Source organism: Hirundo rustica, chromosome 3 (genome assembly GCF_015227805.2).
Source record: "Hirundo rustica isolate bHirRus1 chromosome 3, bHirRus1.pri.v3, whole genome shotgun sequence".
In the NCBI taxonomy this organism is placed as follows: Eukaryota; Metazoa; Chordata; class Aves; order Passeriformes; family Hirundinidae; genus Hirundo; species Hirundo rustica.
The window spans coordinates 23,167,206-23,187,708 of NC_053452.1; the positions used below are offsets into that span (position 1 = coordinate 23,167,206).

At 42.8% G+C, this 20,503-nt stretch overlaps 1 protein-coding gene across 1 annotated transcript; it reads right to left on the reverse strand.

The window, feature by feature from the left end:
* Window positions 1-3,123: 3,123 nt before the first annotated feature.
* On the reverse strand, window positions 3,124-19,207 carry FLVCR1 (FLVCR choline and heme transporter 1). The gene is made up of 10 exons (XM_040060449.2): window positions 18,557-19,207; window positions 15,395-15,539; window positions 14,745-14,885; window positions 14,391-14,458; window positions 14,044-14,147; window positions 12,780-12,890; window positions 11,642-11,747; window positions 11,288-11,399; window positions 10,722-10,789; window positions 3,124-9,350 (listed from the first exon to the last, which is right to left on the reverse strand). Exons 1-10 carry the CDS (start codon window positions 19,205-19,207, stop codon window positions 9,288-9,290), a joined length of 1,569 nt encoding a protein of 522 aa, XP_039916383.1. The 3' UTR covers window positions 3,124-9,287.
* Window positions 19,208-20,503: the final 1,296 nt, after the last annotated feature.

Below are 20,503 nucleotides of genomic sequence, written 5' to 3' on the forward strand. Positions count from 1 at the left end.
AAGCACAGTCGTTGCTGCTGATAAGAAATAAATAAAGTAGTCTAGTTCTGCTATGGGATAACCTGTGCCCTCTAGGAATAGTATGATGCTGGTTAGGAAACACTGACCAAATGTCCTTATGTATTAAAATTCCTCAAGCGCATTTTCTTTCCAGGGAGAAAGAAAAGGGGACTGGAAAAATTATTAAGCCTAGCAACAGAAGGTGTCACAAGCCCAAACACCAAAAACCTTTGAACTGAGATGCTGTGTGAAACCTGCAAAGAGAAATGTGTGATTTACTGTTCTCAATGCCATGGCGCTACAAGGTGTCATCATGATACTGATGATTTCATCAATTTTTGATCTGAAGCATCACTTCAAGCGTCCCTAGGAGACAGTGCTCTGCAGATTAAGAGTCACCCTTTCCAGAGAATGATGGAAGAGTAATCAAAATGCTGCAGAAGCACCTGAAGGTGACAGTAAAATTCAAATGCCATGGTCATTTGAAAAATAAAGCTCTTAAAGAAAATACAGTAATCTGGAGCAAAATTACTTTTTTTCAGTCATCTTCATTATTTGCCATGACATGAATGATAGTAATTTTCAGAGCAAACTGTAGCCTACAGAGCACCATCTGGCTTTGGAATCAAACCCAGGAATGCTGCGTAATCATGCAAGCTGCAGACTTCGAGGAGACTCCCTAATGCTCTCGGTGCACACAGACATTTCAATCCTCCTGAGATTCTCATCGTCTGAGCAGATGGAGTAGGTCAGAGAACAATCAAACTGACCTTGGGCATTCTGTTCCCCAAAAGCTGGGGGACTTTTGTATCTCCCCTGGTGACCGTCTGGTTTGGATAACTTCATCAAGCTTCCGAGCCTTTGAGGGCTTCTCTACCCTTTTGAAGCTTCAGTGGGGCAGTGACAAGATGAGAAATTATGGTATTTCTAGGCTTTAGGCATTAGCCTCTAAGTGAATTTCAGGCTTTTAGCATTAGGACCCAAAGAAAATTCAGTTGTTCTTTGGGAACAGAAGATAACACAAATTCAAGTCCCCTGGAGCCAGTTAATGATCCCCGGGTGAGTCATTCTTACCCCTGTGGGACAGTGCCTCTTCATTCCACACAGGATCTACATTCTGTCTAATGCCTGCAGGGTTGTTCAGAACCAGCTGATGAATTATTCTGAGAAAATCAAGTTGCCTTCCAATATTTAATGGAGAAAAAGCCATGCACAGCCTTGGAAACTGTGCTGTCGTATTTTTACTTCTTTTTCTCTTGGCAGCAAGCTGGACAATTTGATCTCTAAAATAACTGACTCTGCAGTCCCTCTATTACCTTAACCAAACTAGTGATCAGCATCTGAAAAACCTTAGGACTGCCCCATTCTGAGAAAAGAAAGTGGAAACCCTCATGGTTCAGCCTAATGCAGGCTAGAAAAACTTCTGAAGCCTTCAGTACTTCCCTGGGATTTTTCCATCTTCATGGAGTTTATAGCTTTTGTAGAATCTTGTGTCTGTTTCTGGAAATTTGTAACACAGGGCCACTATACTGACAATGCCCTTTAGACATTATTTACTGCATTTTTAATAGTCTAAACCCTGTTACAAGCAGAACCACTTTACTGAGGAAGCACTGGAAATTAGCATCCTAGAGGCTGAATTTTGATCCCTGATATTAAGTAGATATTAGCTCATTACTCACAAATATATAGTTACTCACATATCAGTAATTATGCCTAACCATGGCCAATACTTAGCCTTTGTGACATACCTGCTGAAGTCCTTTCTACAAAGTTCAGGATATTATTGTTTTGTTTTCTGAAAAGTTGTTGTTTAGTAGAGCTGTAAATATTGATTTAGAACATGGTCAGATAGGGTTAGTTCATTGTGACGCACAGACAGAAGGAAATCCAGCAGGCTTCCAAGAAACCTTTCCAGCCCAGGAAGCAGCTGGACTGTTAGGCATCTGCCTATTTTATCCATACACAAACCACATCACTTTCTGGAAGGAGCAATACTTGTTAGTTTTGGACCACAGGGCCTCCTCCCAGCTAAAGAAATACCTGACTTATCATAGTCGGGATGGTTTCACATCTCCCATTTACCTGATGAGGTTTCTAGTGGTTTTTTTTGATGGACTGAGAATATAACCAGAAAAAAAGAAAAAAACCTATCAACCCCAAAACTCTTATGCCAAAGAAACTTTAAGGCAATAATAATTTTCTGGGATTGTTCCTTCCTAGCTGTGGGAATGTTTAAATTACAGGGCTAAGTGAGAATATTGCCTGCAGCTTTCATAGAGGTACCACAAGAGGAACATGACCTTGTGGTCCTGGCTGTAAAATGAAGAACCCACCTGAAAGCTCAACCCAGTGCTGAACTGCATATTAGCGTTGCTTTGAGACACAAGGCTTGTGTTTGCTGTGCTCTGCAGCACGTGCTCCTATACCAAAATAGCTGAGAGAGAATCCCAGCTTTGTGGAGAAGTGAGATTAAAAAAACTAAAACATGTTCTTACCACAACTCTACGTACTTTGAAGCAGGTTTCTCAAATTTGCCTGGCTCACACCTGGGCTAAATGCCTGAGGGTAGGTGACAGAAACCTTGCACAGTGTTCACAAGGATTCTGCTGTGCTCCCACTGAAGACAGCTGTGATTTTAGCCATAATTGAATGTAATGTCTTATTTTTTTCCTGTCTCAGAAGTTATCCTACCCTGTGTCCCCAGATAATTTGTCTGCAACCAAGTGCATTATTAAAATAATATCTGCACCACCATCAATCTGCCTTTGGATCGCTCTGCTTTAGGGGTTAACTTGCCCTTTCTTTTCTGCACAGACCTTTTCCAAAGCAAAGGAGAAATTTCTGTGCTGGAGCAGTACAACTCGACTACCAATGCTAGTACTTTAATTCCATGCCCCAGGAAAATTCCTCTGGTTGCCAATACTCTTGTGTAGAATAAATTTCTATACCCTGCATACATACACTCTGCATGTACATGTATGTTTATTAATGACACAGTAAGTCATACACTTACACATTTTCCTACATTAAAAGACAGGTTCTAAGGAATAAAAAATAATCACTTTTAGATTAGCAGCTGTATTAGCAGCTGTCAAAATTGTTACTCTTGGCTTCAATCAATTTAGGCATTATACACTTTATTAGTAACATATAATGGTAAGGAATGATGCCATCCATATATACACATACATACAGCATTGCAATCAGGGAATATTTATTAAGAACTTTTAATTTTCTCTTGAAATAAAGAATTGGACACTAACAAAAACAAAATATTACAGCAAAACATATTTGTTATCTTCATGAGTAGAACAAAGACATGAGCAGTAAATAACATAAGTCTGACATAGAAATACATTTCTCTTAGGAAATTTTTTTGCTTAATTCATTCTAGTTCCTGCATTAACATCACTTCTTCCGTCTTCACAGATTTCAGACCAAATGGTGGGGCTGGGGCAATCAGGTATTATTGTGTACAATGACAGCTTGTTCTCCATGAAACATTAACAGCCTGTAACACTTGAGAAGGAGGTACATACATGTACTGAAAGACAACAACTGTAAAGGTCACACACTCCCATTCACACAGGAAAACTAGTGAGTTCACAAAATGGAAAGCAATAAATGTTTACAGCTCAACCCAATTTCACTTGGTTGCAGATGCACAAGGTAGTTCAAATTGTTCTCAAAAAAAACATTTTTTTCATTAGGAAACCGGGGCTGGCAGCTCTAAATACTCATTCCACTGATTGTCTCTGAAACAACAGATTGCCTTGAATAAAAGAAATGATCAAGAGGCTGAAGTTAGAAAAGTCCAATTAATCTGAAATTATTCATACATATTCTTGCTAGTTCTTCCCTTGTTCTTTCATCCTTGTAAAACATGGGCCTTTAGCAACAGAAAGAGATGTTACTAAAGACAAGCACCCATCTACAAATACTTGTTCTGAGGGACTTACCTACCAGCAGTTCCAGACTATGTCCTACAGGTCTGGTATTCTCACACCCAGCCAATAGAAATGATGGGTGTAAGGCTGAGGTAGGAATCCTGAATAAAAATGTGTCAATATTCTCTGAGTCTCTTCCACTGAAATTACCAAAAGTTTAATGTGGCTGGGAAGAAACACAAAGATAAGAACTAATGTTAAGGCTAATCTCTGAATTTTGTAGCTGAAAGTTATCAATTGTACAACCTGCTGGGCTCCTGGGAACTTGGGGGCAGTCCCGTTGCTCCCCACTGTGTGTTATCTTGCATGCTCTAGAGCTCCCCTGAAACACTTGAAAAAATAATAAAAAAAGGCAAATTGAAAAGCAAAAGCTGATGCGTGGGATTGGGATGCCTCTCCTCACTTGGTTTCTTACACCATCCTCTCCTGGTTGATGTGCAATTCCATTCATGATACAATTATCTTTTTAAACAGTTAGGATTTTTAGCCCCCAACTCTACTCTTGCTGGGGGGCTGAGCCAAGATCTCAAGGCTAAGAGTCAGAAACCCTATTTCCAATTCCAGATGCATGTGGGATTTCCAGGCTAAGAAGGTTGCATGGAGGACTCATAGCAAACTTCCAATATCTGAAGACGGACTACAGGGAAGTGGAAGGGACTCTTTGTCAGGAATTATAGTGATAGGACAAGAGGGAATGGGCACAAACTGAAAGAGAGGAAATTTAATTTAGATATCAGGAATAAATTTTTCACTGTGAGGGTGGTAACACAACGGAACACGTTGCCCAGGCAGGCTGTGGACACCCCATCTCCGTAAATGTTCAAGGCCAGGCTGGATAGAGCTTTGAGCAACCTGGTCTAGTGGGAGATACCCATGCCCATGGCAGGTGGGTTGGGACCAGATGATTTTTAAGGTCCCTTCCAACCTCTTAACATTCTATGATTCTATGTTTGACTGAATGGATGCAATCTGCTAAAACCCAAAAGTTAAAAGCAAAAACCACAAAGCCTCAACTACTCCAAATTTATTTCTGCCATGAGCTAGAACCCAAGTTTCTTGGTAAATGATAAAGCTATTGCATAAAAAATACTGATTAGCTCTTTATTTGCTCATTATTCTGCTGCTGAGCCTTTCGCTTAAATCATTGCCTGAAAATAGCTCACATGTTTCCAAATCTCAAGCTCCTTTTAGAAGGGGAATATTAAATCCAGGATGTAATTAAGCCTTCATTATTAGGAACATTTTCTTTTCAGGGACCCAGCAGGGTTTCCAACAAGCCAAAATCTTGTCTCAACCTTTTCAGAAGGTAGCCAAGAAATTTGGCAGAAGATAAAAAACACAAGGAGCCAGAACTATAATACTTTTTCAATAATCAGCTGAACTTAACTAAAGAAACTGGAAACTAGCAGTGAAGAAAAGAATTGAAAAAGTAAATTTTAAGAAAGAAAGAAAAAGACTAAATCTTTGATTTTGAATAGTGTGTGCTGAACAGGTCAGCAAACACCCTGGACACTGACAAAGACTTTCGGCTGGACAATTGAAAACAATTCCCCAAACTACAAAAATATTATCTTGTTAAGATTTTGCAACACCAGAAGTCAAAGCAACCACGGGCCATGAACATAAATATTTTCTGTATCGATATCCTGCTGAAAAACATATATATATATATATATATATATATATATAGGTACATTTTATTATTTTTTTTCCAAAGGGGAAAACCACCCACATATGTCACAAGGCAGAAACTTTCACTTTTTTCACTAGTATTGAAAACATGTACATCCCTTGATGGGGCAGCTTCCATATAAATGACTGACATAACAAAAGCCTCTCTACTTTCAGTCCTATATCCTTGCCTGCCATTTGTATAGCCAAGAGTTACTTTTCCTATATCCAGCTACTTCAGCCATGGACTCTTCTAGAGCTCACCTCTCCAGGAGCAGCCAGGATATTCCTGGCCATTTTCTCCCTAGCACTGGACCTGGCAAAGAGACGTGAACCCTCTTTGGCAAGGCAAGTGTTCCAAGTGTGCTTAGTTTATTCTGATAGGTCTTCCTCTGTGTCGTTTTGAGTCTTAGCCTTCTGATTGTTTACATTTTTGTAGTGGAGTTTCTCACACTTGTAACATAAACTAAGTGGTTGTTTTCGCATTCCTCTCTGATGAGGGACAATTGATGGATTTCTAGTCTGGCCAGGAGGAGTGGAGAGCTGGCAACCATGTTCTCCAATCCCTGGTCATTGTCCAGAATCTATCTAAGCGAGGTCATGTAAATAAACTTCCCTTCTTTTTGCCCTGACAACTCAAGTGTGAGTATTGTTTATTTTCATGTCCTCTAGCGACACGCCTGTCCAAAGCATTTATCATACTAAGTGTTTAAATCAAGATCATCACCTTTAGAGCCTAAGCTGTCTTGGGTTGCAATGCAATATGTAACCAAAAATGTGTATTCTATTTCCATCTGTTGAAATTGGTTGGGGAGATGTTTTCTCTATCTCTTGTATGACCCATTCCTCATAACTCCGGGGGGGAGTGGGCAGGTGACTTCTGTTAATGGGCCTGCTGTTAAAACCAGGTGGAGCAATGTTCCTTATCTCTTCCAGAGCCCATCCTCCCTCGGGGGATATCATCTGTTAATGGGCCATTAAGGCTCACTGCATGACTGATAAAATTAGATCATTCCATAGTGAGATGCTCCACCCAGTGAGAGAAGACAAGCATTCCTACCTAGATAAAACCTGAGAACACCAGGACAGCCTGTTTCCACTGGATTCTCAGAGGAAGACTGAACTCATCTTACCACCATTAGATCTTCAGAGGAAAATTACACCCTTCTACAGGATCATCTCTTCTCAAACAGAGCCATATCTGTCACTCCAGGAGAACTTAACTGGACTGCTACCAACACCCTGACCAACAGGATGTCAGGTTGTATTCTGACTCTGTCAGTGTTTTCTTGTTTGGTTGGTTTTTTTGTACTACTACAATTGTATTTTTAATATTCCTAGTAAAGAACTGTTATTCCTATCCCCATATCTTTGCCTGAAAGCCCCTTAATTTCAAAATTATAATAATTCGGAGGAAGGGGGTTTACATTCTCCATTCCAAGGAAGGCTCTGGCTTTTCCCTGGCAGACACCAGTCTCTCCAAACCAAGACAGATTTAAGCTTAGAAAGATAAGTTCTCAGGGCCCTTTTTATACAAAAGGATTTTCCTGAGTCTACAGTGAAATAAGGGGGAAAAAAAGCTTTTAATTATATTTATTGTACTTGGAGACTCTCTTGGAGTTTGTTGTTGTTTACCCAAGCCATCCACCAAGCCCCAGGCAGCCACTTACACGCTCCCTTCCCCATCAATGTGATTGAGGACAGAATCACAAGGGTAAAAGCTGGAAAACTCATGGGTTGAGATAAAGACAACCTATTAGGGAAAGCAGAAGCCACACACACAGGCAAAGAAAAACAAGGAATTAATTCACTGATTCCCATGGGTGGGCAGGTGCTCAGCCATCCCCATCAAATGCAATGGCTGCCTGGGAAGAAATCATCATCACTCCAAACATCCCTCCCTTCCTTCTTCCCCCCACCCCTGTATACACTGAGCATGATGCCACATGGTCTGGAATATCCCTTATGGTCAGTCAAGGTCACCTGTCCTGGCTGTGTCTCCTCCCAATCTCCCACGCATTCGCAACTTCCTCACCTTTTCTGACATGAGGAAAGCAGGAAAGCCTTGGCTCTGTGTAAGCCCTGCTCAGCAACGATGAAAACATCTCTGTATTATCAGCCCTATGTTCAGCACAAATCCAAAACACAGCCCCATGACAGCCACTGTGAGGAAGATTAACTAGCACAGAGTTCAATAATGCCCCTCCCCAGCTGTAACAATCTGGGGAAAACTTCAAGTAGGTTTCCACCTTCTGAATGGCATTGCATCTGTGGGAACTCAAAGACACAGCGTCATTGATGGCACTGAACTTGCACGCTCACTTTGCTGAGCTAAAAATTAAATGTTTCCAAAAAGTCCACTAACCCAGGTTTGACCTTCCCAGCAATAGTATTACTGTAGTGCGGTCAGATTTGTGAGAGTGTAGATGGAGCATAAGGTAAAGGAGAAAATTTTCAAAAGCACTACAGTGAGAAACCTCCATCCCAAATACAGATAAATGAAGTAACAAAAAATTACTGCGAATGAAGTCTGCTCATTTTGCAGCTAAGATGGTATAAAAGAAAGTATTTGATCAAAGAAAGAGAAAATATCACTATTTTCCTTTCAGTCATCCTTACAGCTTTTAACAAACTGCAAAAGACATGATTTAAGTTACATAAGCACAGGAATTTCATATGTGACAAGTGATACAATTCATAAAAAGACAGAACACATTTTCTGACACTCCACAAATATTCAGAGGTTTAACACATAAAATGGAATTTCTTCAGCAGCACTGATTAAACTCAAGATGAGGCAGGGATCTTCTTTACAAAGTAAAGGCACTGGCTCTTTGTAAACACATACTCCTTTCTCTTTAAATGAGAAAGCACTCAAAATATTCCATGGAGGAAACTTGTGTGTTAGTGTTCCATTGCTTATAAATATTTCACAACAGAGATATCAAAGGCCTTTGTCCTCCTTTTTACTGCACCATTTAACAAGAGAACTGTTTTTCTCCAATTTATCTAGCGAGAAACTTTTTAAATCTCCCCAGAAATGCTACAATGAAGCTATAGCAAGAACAGCGTTCTCTCTTGTCTGCCTTCTGATACCTATAAAGAAGTTTCAAGGCAAAATAAATGTCAGATGCCAGTATGAAACACACACGTCATCTCTTGTTTTCAGTATTGTGCTATCACTTTCCCAGAAGGAATCATTGGCTTATATTCAAACACAGATACATTTAAAATAAAAAATGAACTCATGAACATCCTCCTGCTGTGCATCTCCCTCCTCTTTGACTTTTCAAATGCACCAGCAAGACTGAACAAGAAAAGAAGATTAGAAATTTCTGCTCATGACAACTGTACTTCAAGATTCCTGATTTTTTTCAAGTATGCATCCTGAATGCACGTCTCCCTACTGTGGAGAGTGTTCACACCGTTCTTTACTAATGAAACTGCAAAACTTGAAAATGTTGAAATAAATACTCCATACAAAGGTGAATTGTTTGCATCTTGGGCAAAATGCACTGAGAATCTTCATAGCTTCCAACACACAACTACCACCACTATCAACAAACACATTTTACTACTCGTACACACAAATCCAGTGATTACACTAGCTCACATTGTTCTGTATCTAACCAAACTTGTGCGTTCCTAAGTCACCTTCCTTCGGCTTCATAAAGCTGACTGAATCTTTAACATAGTGCTTTCAGGTTCTACAGGACTGTCAACTGGTACCTGAAGAGGGAGATAAAAAAATAAAAACACAACAGGAATTAAGCTGTTATTCAACAGAATTATTCTCAAACTAAGTATTCTTGGGTAATTATTAGATTAGACTCCAGCAGTATATGTCGTTCATCAGCCCAATTAAGCAATTATACAAAAACCCTATTTTCCCTTCTTCTTGAAATAAAAAGACCAAACATAGAATTTAGTTTCTTAGTACAACTCCAAAGTACATATTTACTGCATATAAATATTTGTCACATGAAGATTAACTTCCCATTTTTTTCTCTGTTACATTTAACCCACAGTAGAATCTTGATCAAGGTTCAGTATCAAAGGGATATTGAACATTATTAACACAGGCAGGTCTCAATCACGCATGGCAACATCGGGGAAAGGACTGCAGCTTTTCTTACACCCTGGCTAATATGAACGAAGCTGTGTGTCGATCTAGGCTAATTAACGAGGTGATAATGGGAAGCAGATGAGACATGCCCCCAGAGAGAGCCCCAGCCTCGCCTGGGAAACCCACAGGATGCCACGCGGAGCACACACACAGCTGCACAGGTTTCAGGTTCAAGTTAGCTCAGAGAGCACCAGCTCGGAAATTTCTGAACTAACAGTGTGCAGTTGGTCACAGGTGATGAAGCGCTGCTGAACATGCAAGACACCTACACAAAAAGAAGCATGGCAGAGGATCTTGCAATGTCTGACTCCAAAAAGCTGTCTCATACTTTGATCCAAACAATCAAAAACCCACAGCACTGAAAAAAATTTCCACTGAGAGCTTTATTTCTACCAGTAACTGTAGTAGTTTGGAAAAGCTGCTGGAACATGGAACCTTATGATCATCAGAAAATGCTATGCTCACTCTTCATTTAAATTGAGAGTGTCAGCAGAAGAACAAACCCAGCTCTTTATGCAGCACCGCACAGAAACTCCAGCACGGCTTCTGCTTATCAGACACTGACTTCATTGGAAGGTACTGCAAGTATTTTAAATAAAATACATAGTCTACAGGATGGCCTCATAACCCAGTGAGCAAAAAGACTTCACAATTTACAGTGCTACCCTGCTATTATTGAAAAAGTAAGATTCAAGCAACAAAGTAATATTATTAGCTACTTAAAATTCAAATAATCAAAAAATTAAAAAATTTAAAAATAAATCTGAGAGCAGTTTTTTCAGGTTTTTTTATGGGAGTTAAGGAGAAAAACAGATATGTGAGGGCAGCATCCCATGTGGCTCTGTTGTTCAGAAGCAGCATGGAATCAGTTGTAAGATTTTGTCAGTTACTCTTTTGCAGCTGATATTGTTATGCCAGTAGAAGTCAAGCATTCAAGGAGGTAATACAATCATGGTAAAAGAGTCACGACTTACAGCTTTAATGTCCAAGTTCATAATCCCTGAATTCACATTGTGTCTTCGCAAATCTGATTTTATTAAGGCTGAAGAAGGAAAAAGGAAAACTTGTTCACACTTTTGCAGTGACATGCACTCCAAGGGAAATGTTTGCGTGGTGCAAGCTTGCAGAAGCTGCTTTCAGCACGTTTTTAAAATACTCGTATTCGCTCTTTGCAATTTGAACTTGCTCCTCACAAAGCACACAAAGCAGAAAATGACAATAAAGTCTTGTAAACCACAAGAACTTAAAGAAAAGCTTCATAGTTTCAGCACTTTCAGCACATTTGTGAGACAACATTTGTAAACACTGGCACTGTTCCAGAGTGCATCAGCGATTTCCTGCATTTGGAAAACTACAAACTGCCTCCATTTGTGCATTTGTTTCCATTTCTCACCCCACTCTTGAGATGGACATCTGTCTCAAATTCAAGACATGTCTCAAGAAATGGGGGTCAGATGGCTGTCCATATATTAGCAACATCATCCTAAAAGCATCTGTGTTTTTACACTAAAGGGAAACCATTACTTGCACTTGTAATTACCTGTTAAAATAATGCCCACAAAAATCCAAGCACAAAGAAAGATGTTTCCCGCACGAGGACTGTAGTCCATTGTGAGCTTTCCTTGAACAAGTGTAAAGACAATTCCAAATATCTATAAACAAACAAGTAACTTCATCAGGATCACACAGAAGAGAGTCATCATTTTACCTTTAAAAGTTCCAAGTCACATCTTACAGAAATCAAATAAAAAATAAAATTTAAAAAAATAAAATTAAAAAAAAAAAGGACAATAACAACAGAACAGACTTAGCTAAGTCTAAGAAAGCCTTCCTAGACTCCAGCATAGTGGCATTCCTGAACATTACTTCACTTGAAGAAATAAAATGCTGTAACCTGTGCTGATGCATTGAGGAGACCTGAGGAAGTGCCTTCAGACTCTGGATATGTAATTTCCACAGCAAATTCAAACCCAAGTGGAAGATAGCCAGTCATGAAGAACCTGTTGAAGGGGAGAGTAAGAGCATGACAGGTGTGGCCTTTGTCTATTACAACAGCTAAGAAAACCTATGTGTACACACATGGTATTATGAACTAGGGGGTGTTCTGAACTGAGTCATGTGTTCATGACTCAGCATAACTCAGTAATTCCAAATAACAGCTTGACTGTTTCATTCCCTCAATATCATCCAAGAATTTTAGCCACACATCTTTCTCTTGAGGCCAAAGCTGTTAAAGCATGTTTGTCCTGTTCCGCATAACCACCAAACATACGAAACAACCTTTTCTAACGAGTCCACAAGGCACTCCATACTTGAAGCCAATTACTTTCAAATGGAAAGCAAACACGAACATCATCACTTGATCAGCCCAAATATCCATGCTGGAGGACACAAGGAGACCATGAACAGGCAGTGAACATCTGCTGGAAGCTGCTATGGAAGAAGCTGAGGGGACCGATGAATGATGGGAAGAGAAGGGGCCTAATGCAGCTGAGCTTGGTTGATTGGTTTTTAAACTGAAACTCTCCAGACATTTCTGGTTTTATCTTGACTTCTGCATCAGAAAACAGCAACATTCCCTGAGAACCGCTTGAGGCTTTTAGATCAGCTATCTGTGAGCACAGCGAACAAATCAACCAGCATGGTGCTTGGGCTATCAAAGTATGGATTAAGGAAAATGCAGAGAAGCCAGTCTTCCTAGATCTGCTCAGTTAAACTCTAATCACCTACACACTGGTCAAGAGAAAGCTTCAACTGCACTGCAGACAGTTTTTTGAATTCGAACCAAACAAATTGACCACATAGAGACCTCTCTTAGGTCCATAAAAATGGTAAATGAAATTTACTGAAAGGTGAGTTACTTTAGATTTATTCTGATATAACAGAAGGTGAAACCCTCTCTGTACTGTGAGCTAAAGGCATAGGCTGAGATCATGGTGACAGAATACACAGTAGAATTATCTAGGTAAAACATTTAAATATGTTTCAGAGCAGAACTGCAGTAAGTCTTGTAGTGCTCTTTAACTGCTCACCCAAGCACTCCTCCAGTCACAAACACCACCATAAGGTATCCGAGGTCCAGGGTGAAGGTAAATACCAGCATCCCAATGAAAGAGAGAATGTAAACAATCAAAGTAGTTTGCCTGCAACCCAACAACAACAAATTAACATTGTTAATAGAAGGCCATAGGACATTGCTGAAGCATGGAAGGATAACATGAACATTACATAAGTCAGTCTAAAGCTATAAAATTTGCTTCATGTATTTCTGCTTCAAACTTAGCATGCAGTGAGCACATATCCCCTCCTGAACTCTTCATTGCCTTAGTCATCTGGCTGCTTCACTCAAGGCTAAGGACACTTACTCAGATTCTCAAAGAATGGACAGTCACAGCACATATTACTGCCTTAAGACTATTTTAGTCCTCTGCTGTGTTGTACCTCTTGGCCATTCTGCAGGGCTGCCCATCACACAATACATCAGCACAGGAGCAGCTGAGTCCAACACTCTTTGCCATAGAAGTCAGCCTACCAAGAGGCAAATCAAACAAATCTCATTATAGCGTTCTATTTATTTTGAATCTGGAAGAAGGGGTGTCTTCCAAATTCTTAAGGCCAATTATAAGCCAAAACACATGCAGAAATAAAGCCAGTCTACAGCATTAACGTCCATGAGGCTTGTAGAGGCACATAATGTACTGAGTCACAGGGGAGAACTAATCCATCACAAACAGTGCTCCAGGGCAGTGCTCGCACCTGGGGGCACCACACCATGGACAATGGACCCAGGAGCTCCTACCCCAGAACAGAGCTTCCCTCCATGGTCATCTCCTGAATTAAAACAAATGTTACAATAGGATCCTTACTAATAGGATCAGGAGTAGCATAAAAAAAATTGAGAATCCATGACTGGACATTACAAAATGATGCAGGGTAGGCTTTGAGACTTTATGCTTTCCTAGGAGAAGAGGCCCACTGGGCCAGCTGGCCACTGTATGCAGGACCTACAGTGCTTTCCTTGTAAGCCTTATACTCCTGAAGAGACAGGAGTAGATGACAAATCCCTTCTATCTTTGCATTCTTCTCCCTCATTTTAATTTCTTTTGGCCAATAGGAAGTAAGAGTCTCAAGCTTTTGCTGTAGCCTCAGAAACTCGTCTCCATCAAGGCCACTAAAAGATCAGGGACAAACTGCATTTCATCAGCAGTTCATTTCAGCCCTCAGGTTGGAGTATTTTCCTAATGCAATTGCACCACTCTCCTACCCCTAGCCCCACACATGCCTACCCACACTTACTTGTATGTTTTAGTGTAATCCAGCCACAAACCACAAATAATCGAACCCACCATTCCTGCCACCACCAGTGTCAAGCCAATTCTCCCAGCGTTCACTTCTTCTCCCTTTCAACAAATATTTATATGGTGCTCATTAATAACTTGCTTCCACTCAGAGTCAAGTTCAGACCTCTTGGCAGTCATAAGTGCAAACAAACATTCCTATGACTCCCACAGCTGTTTGGTACAAGAAACTGTACAGAGGTATAAAAGAAACCAAAGGTCTGAGCACACATGGCACCTAAAAAATAAATATCACCTCTGCAAATGTACAGTGAAAAAGAGAAAGATAAGATCCAAGAAACTTACCTCATAATGAGTTACTATCATCTGGTTTAATAATGTGGAGACAGAATAAAATGCCCCAGTCATAATACCTGCAGTACCAAGAAAAAAGCTTCAGTCATTCCGGGTGCAGCCACGAAGATTTGTTACCCTTAAGAATTCATCTTCTGACACAAAACCTTCTATGTACCAGGTAAAATCTCTTCACTGTATCTACAAGCGGTATTTTGCATCCTTACAGATTTCCCAGCACTGGCACATGAATAAATAAAAGTTTGGCACTCCCTCCCCCAATAAAAAACCCCAATTAAAATTCTGTGTGCTTCTGGCCCGCATTTGAACCCTTCTGACTGATTACAAGCAGATAGCACCACTTACCATAACTGATTAGCAAAAGTATAAATGGGATATTTTTGAACAAGTTAATAATGGACTGCTTGTAGGAGTAATCCTCAGGAGGTTTAGTTTGCAGGACTGCTTGAGAGTGACTGGGAGGGTATTTGGGCTTTTCTTCAAACACTGAGGAAAAAGAAGAAGGAACAATTTTTGATTATCTCTACCAAATTAATGTGCTTTTATTTATTTTTTTTTTTAAGTGTTTCAGCTTGATGAATTTCATAAGATTGACTTGTAGTTTTAACAACTCCATGAAAAAAACCTTCTAGATTTTCTCAAGGAAGAAGTAAGTCACATCCGATTGCTACCAAAATATGGCCAAAGACAGACTTCATCTGCAATATGTCAAGACCTTTGTCTATAAATTGTAACATGAACAGAGTGAATTCACTTTGTACCATAAGTCCTTGCAGCAAAGAAACTAAGAGAGCTAAATATTCTGAAAGAAATCACCCCACGTGAAGCACAACATCGGGAAAAATGGTTGTTGCTTAACGCTGGCGCAACAGGTAAGTGAACACAAACTGGGAAAATTGTAACCTCAACCGCTTTGAGCAGTCAGCTGCTTTAAGTGGCACGTTGTAAACACTCGCTATGGCCAGCATGTAAATTCCAGTAATTCAAACACTTACCAACGCCTGTTAAGAAGAACAAAAGCGTGGACACTATCGCTGTGCCGTAGAACATGATGCCAATGTTATGTGCCATAAGATCAATGTCATTCGGTGTATTTGGGACCAAAACAGGTGGCAACAAAAAGCCAATCGCAGTACCAAGCTGTAAAGCAAGAAAACAAAAGCAAAAATCATTTCCCCCTGAACACAAAAATTAACAGAAGTGAAAAGTCTTACCAGGCAGAATTCAGAATTGTTATCATAATAAGCATTAATGAAACTTTAGTATCACATTCTGAGCCACTTGCTCTTGATGTTGTTTTACAAGCAGGTCTTCATAACTCAGGTTTTAACCTTTCCATTTCTCAATTGAACTAAAATACCACACTTAGTGTGTATATTTACACTACACACAGTACTTATACAAGAATCTTTCACAGAAATGCAAAAGTACCATGCATGAACATAAATTTGTATCAGTCATCCTGCAACTGAAGGGCTAGAGATGACACAAGATTCCAGCTACTCTTGTAGAAATGTTCCTCATTTGATGTCACGCTCCCTCCTGCTATCACAGTAGCAAAGCCTGACTGCAAGGTTTACTGCAGAACAGACAGCGCAGAGCAAAGCAAGAGAAAAGGAATATCCTTATTAAGACCAAACCCAACAATTATTGCTAAGGAAATAAATATAAAAAATCACAAAATTAAGTAGCAGTGGGTTTGTATGTGGAGTAAATTCCAACATAACAACTAATTTCATATTAAAGAGACATAAAACAGGGACTGAAACTTTGGGTGTGTATATAAAGCATTTTAAAACATGAAGGAACAAGTCCTGGAGTATTCTCCAAATTCTCCCTTCTGCTCCCTCAAAACTAAGTGGCATATTAAAGTGTTGGAACATTTATTTTAGGTAAAAATCAAATTTTAAAGGAGCATCAAAGACTGTTAGAGTAGCAAGTCCAACACTCAGAAAGCATGCACATTAGAAGTGTGCCACTGTGCTTACAAAGCACCCTTTGTGCACAACCTGATGAGGGTTTTGCTACCTTTTATTCCCTCAGGGCATCAGATTGACACAGTATCCAGTGATCACAGGAAGAATTTGTCTCCTTTTGTCCTCATGCTCCAGTATATGAACTCTACAAACATGAACTGAGCACACAGTTACTTCCTTACTTTGATATATTTCTTCCTCCCCAATAGGTGCCAGTACAATACACACAGTGTTCCAACAAAGTCGAGTTTCCATTATCCATCGTTCACATCTAGAGAGGTTAAGGCCAGAACAAAGTGTTCCAATGAGCTTGGTGAGCCTCATCTAAGATGCTAAATACTTGTGGAGATGTGGCACTCCTAACAACCCTTGACAGGTCCATCGCTGCATGCCCAGTGATTTGGGCTCCAGTTGCAAACGACCAGCATCTCAAAGAGATGAGATCTAATTTCTGATAACTGCTCTGTTCCTCCCCTGCCTTCAGTCAGGGCCGTGTTTGCTGTAGCTCTGAAGTTACACACAGTATCTGATAAGCAACCGGATGACCAACAGCTGAGTGGGTTATAGCAACCTGTTCTGTTACATAGTTCACCTTGTGCAATAATCCAGTACAGTGAGACCCAACGGGGATGCGTATGCAGGAGGGAACTGCAATGGGATACGCAGACGGCATTACTTCTAACTTCCAAGGGCCTAACTCCTCATCTCGCTACTCTTTCAATCTGGCTTTTGAGAGTTTTTAGGGTTTTTTTAAGGAAGCAAAACCTGAAAATAGAGAAATTCTGTTGTTCGCTTGACAGAGTACCAGCAAGAACTTGAGTAGGCACATTGAAATCAGTCCTAGCTTCTGGAGGGGAATACACTCCAGAAATAACCATGGCTTATTTTGCTCACATCCTGATCCTGTTCCCCTTCTCCATCTTTCTCGTGGTTCCCATCCACACAATCCCTGCTCTCCCACTCCTGTCCTGCACCACTTCAACCCCACATCTCAGCATCCCAGTGAAGCAGCAGTTTCAGGCTCCGAGCTGGACTCTTGACACTCTACTGCAGAACCGAAAACCCGGTAACTCCTTGCTACTGGGGGGACCGGTGCATGCCAGGAAGAGGGGAAATTTAGCTGCCAAAGAAACCTTTAACCTGATACCAGTTACAGTAACGCTGCTGAAACAACCAACAATTTCTGAAATCTTCAGTCCAAAAGTCACAGTTGTCCTGTCCACTGGAAAACTTTGATTAAAAAAAAAAAAAGTTTTGGAAAAACTGTGAACAGCCAGGTGTCAGCTCATGAGGAGTCAGCTAGGTTACCACCCTAACTGTAAATATGTAATGTCATTGTTGTCACAATCCAAAGTGCACAGACATAAAATCATTAGACTCACATGATAAAAAACAAATCCTCCATTATCTTAACCAAACTCTATCTATGACCTCAGCCTGCACCAGTGATGCTGATTTGAATCTTAGCAATTTTTTGCCACAGAAGGGGGAAAAAAAAAAAAAAAAAAAAAAAAAAAAAAAAAAAAAAAGCAAGCTGGGACAGTGTCAGGAGGTGAGAATAAGGCCATAGGAGGAAAAAGTATCATACCTGCACCTGTGCTTTCAGATGCACCTGTTCCAGCTCTCTGAAACTGGCCAGGATCAGGGAGCTTGAGGAAATCTGTGACTCAGTTATCAGCTCCCAACAGTGATGTTGGAACTATCACAGTGTTACACAAAACTTCACGAGTCACCAGGGTATTGACTACTGGCACCTGGCGATTAGAGGCCATAGTTTAAAAAGCAGAGACCGCTGTATGTCGTCGCCGGGGCTCCTCATGAAAGTTCACGTAGTTCAACACCCCTCCAGCCGGCGGGGGATTGAGTCAAACGAACCCAAGTGCCAAAATGCAAGAGAAAGAGGAAGCGGAGCAGGACCTCCTCTGAAAAGGGTCTCGACTGCTGTACTGCCGGCAGCTGACGGAAGCGTGTGAGCCGCCACATGGCCCGGCTCCGGCACAGCCGGGCAGCGCGGGTCGCAGCATCGCCTTGCGCCCGGCCCCGCTTCCTCACCTCCACCCTCCCGACACCGCATCCTGGAGAAAAGCCTTTTCCCACGGAAGCGCCCTGTTTTTAACTCGATGCCGAACTCCAAGGAAGCCCACTTCTCCGAAGCCCCCCCTCGCTCCCCTGCGGCCCTACCTGGTTGCCCAGCACGGCCACGGCGCAGGCGGTGGAGACCTCGGTGGGGCCGAACCAGACGGAGGCGATGCGGGAGGGCAGCCCCAGGATGAAGACCTGGGCCACGGCGCAGACGGCCTGAGCGGCCAGGGTGAGCGGGTAGCGCTGTGGGGCCAGGCTGCCGCACTTGAGCCAGGCGCCCAGCGCGTTGAGCCCCGCGCCCAGCAGCGCCGTGAGGCGCAGCCCGCGGGCATCCAGCAGCCAGGTGGCCGGCAGGATCAGCGGCACGTAGGCCACCATGTACACCATGGACAGCCAGTCGATCTGCGGGAAGGTGACGCCGTAGAAGCCGGCGAAGACGTTGCTGAGGATGCTGTACTGGATCCACTGGAAGGCGTTCACCAGCGAGTAGCAGCTGAAAACGGCCAGCACCGCCAGCCGCCGCCGCGACAGCCGCGTCTCCATCCGCGCCTCCGGCCGCCCGCCGCCCGCCGCCAGCATCGCCTCGGCCTCCGGGGCCGGCTGCTCCCCGCCGCCCTCCGGGGCCGCCCGGCCGCCGCCCGCCGCCTCCTTGCCGGGCAGGAAGCCATTGCAGCGCTGCGGCGGGGCCGCGGCCGCCGGCATCGCCCCGCTCTCCCCCTCCGCCTCCTCCTCGCCGCCGTCCTCCACCATCTCGGCCGTCTCCCCACCCAGCTCCCCCGGCGGCGGCGGCGGGAGCGGCGCGGCTCTGCCCGCCAAGGTCACCTGGCCGCGGCTCCGCTCGCCACCGCCCCGCCCCGGGGCCGGGCCCGGCTGCCGCGCCCGGCGGGCGGAGCGGGAGGCGGCTCCGGTAAGCCGGAACTGTAGCCCGGGCTGCTGGGAAGTGTCGGGAGTGTGTGCGTGTGGGTGTACGCAGGGACAGAGATGGTCGTTTTGTTCCCAGCTCTGCTCCCGTTTTCTTTGTCCGTCTTTCTCGGGGTTCCTTGTCCGCACAGTCACTGCACTCCTGCTCCTGTCCTGCTCCTCTTCAGTCCCCGCGTCCCGACATCTGAGTGGTACACGTGCACACGCACACATAAGAGACTCACACTTCTTTAAGTCTTTTAAACTGACCTTACAAAGGCTGTGTGACTTTTGGTGGCTGCATGAGAACGACGGGGCGCTGGTAACCCTGTAAATAATCCCCACAACATCTCCAAGGAAGGAGCGGCATCACCTCCTTCCTGTAACCGTTTTGGCAGCTGGTGTGGCAAGGCTGGGTGGGCACAGACCGGTGCTTTGTGGCTCTTCCCTCACTTTTCTTCCTGGGCACAGGGCAGGGCACCTCGGCTGCTGCAGTGTATATGCCAGGGACACATAGACCACACCACTTCCAGCACATTCTGGGAAAATCCAGGTCCTTCCCCTGCCATAATATGATTTGTCTCTTTGCGGTGGTGATGCAGAGAAGTGTACTGAAGTGATAAGAGGCGGATGGGCAGAGACAGAGGCCCGATTTACAGCAGAGGGTGGCCGGTATAGTGCATTACCAGGATGTGTGCATCCACCCCAGCCCTTCATTGCCTCCAGAGCCGCAGGCAAAACATTCCTTGTTTCCACTCAACCTCTGAAATTTGATTTGACACATACTCCAGAAAACTGTCCGTCTGGCTCGTGTGCAGAGGCAGGTAGATATCCCTCCAGTCAGCAATATTCCCCCAAACCCTGCCCGGTGTCTGCACGGGACTGCTCCTGACTGGCGGCCCCTGTCACAATTTGTAATTCTGCTGCTGCAGGCAGTGCCCCCTGATAAAGAGACAGACTGTTCTCCAAAGCTTAATAAGAAAACACACAAATATTTAAGTTTGTTAATGATGTTAATAGTATTTTACTGGTTTCTGTGGGAAATTGGTTGGAATGTGTTCAGCAAGTAACACACTGTGCATTGTTCTTGGGCATGTCAGAGCCTAATCAGATCTGTCTGGGCTGTGGATACGCTTAGCCACCAGT

Bases quoted from the DNA above. Each gene is read 5' to 3' on its own strand.
- FLVCR1 (XM_040060449.2), bottom strand. From the start codon at position 19,207: ATGGTGGAGGACGGCGGCGAGGAGGAGGCGGAGGGGGAGAGCGGGGCG. The intron at 14,459-14,744 runs GTAAGTGGTGCT...TTGGTACTGCAG, and splicing joins ACTTTTGCTAATCAGTTATG to GTATTATGACTGGGGCATTT. The intron at 11,400-11,641 runs GTTACAGCATTT...GTTTGTTTATAG, and splicing joins TCCTCAATGCATCAGCACAG to ATATTTGGAATTGTCTTTAC.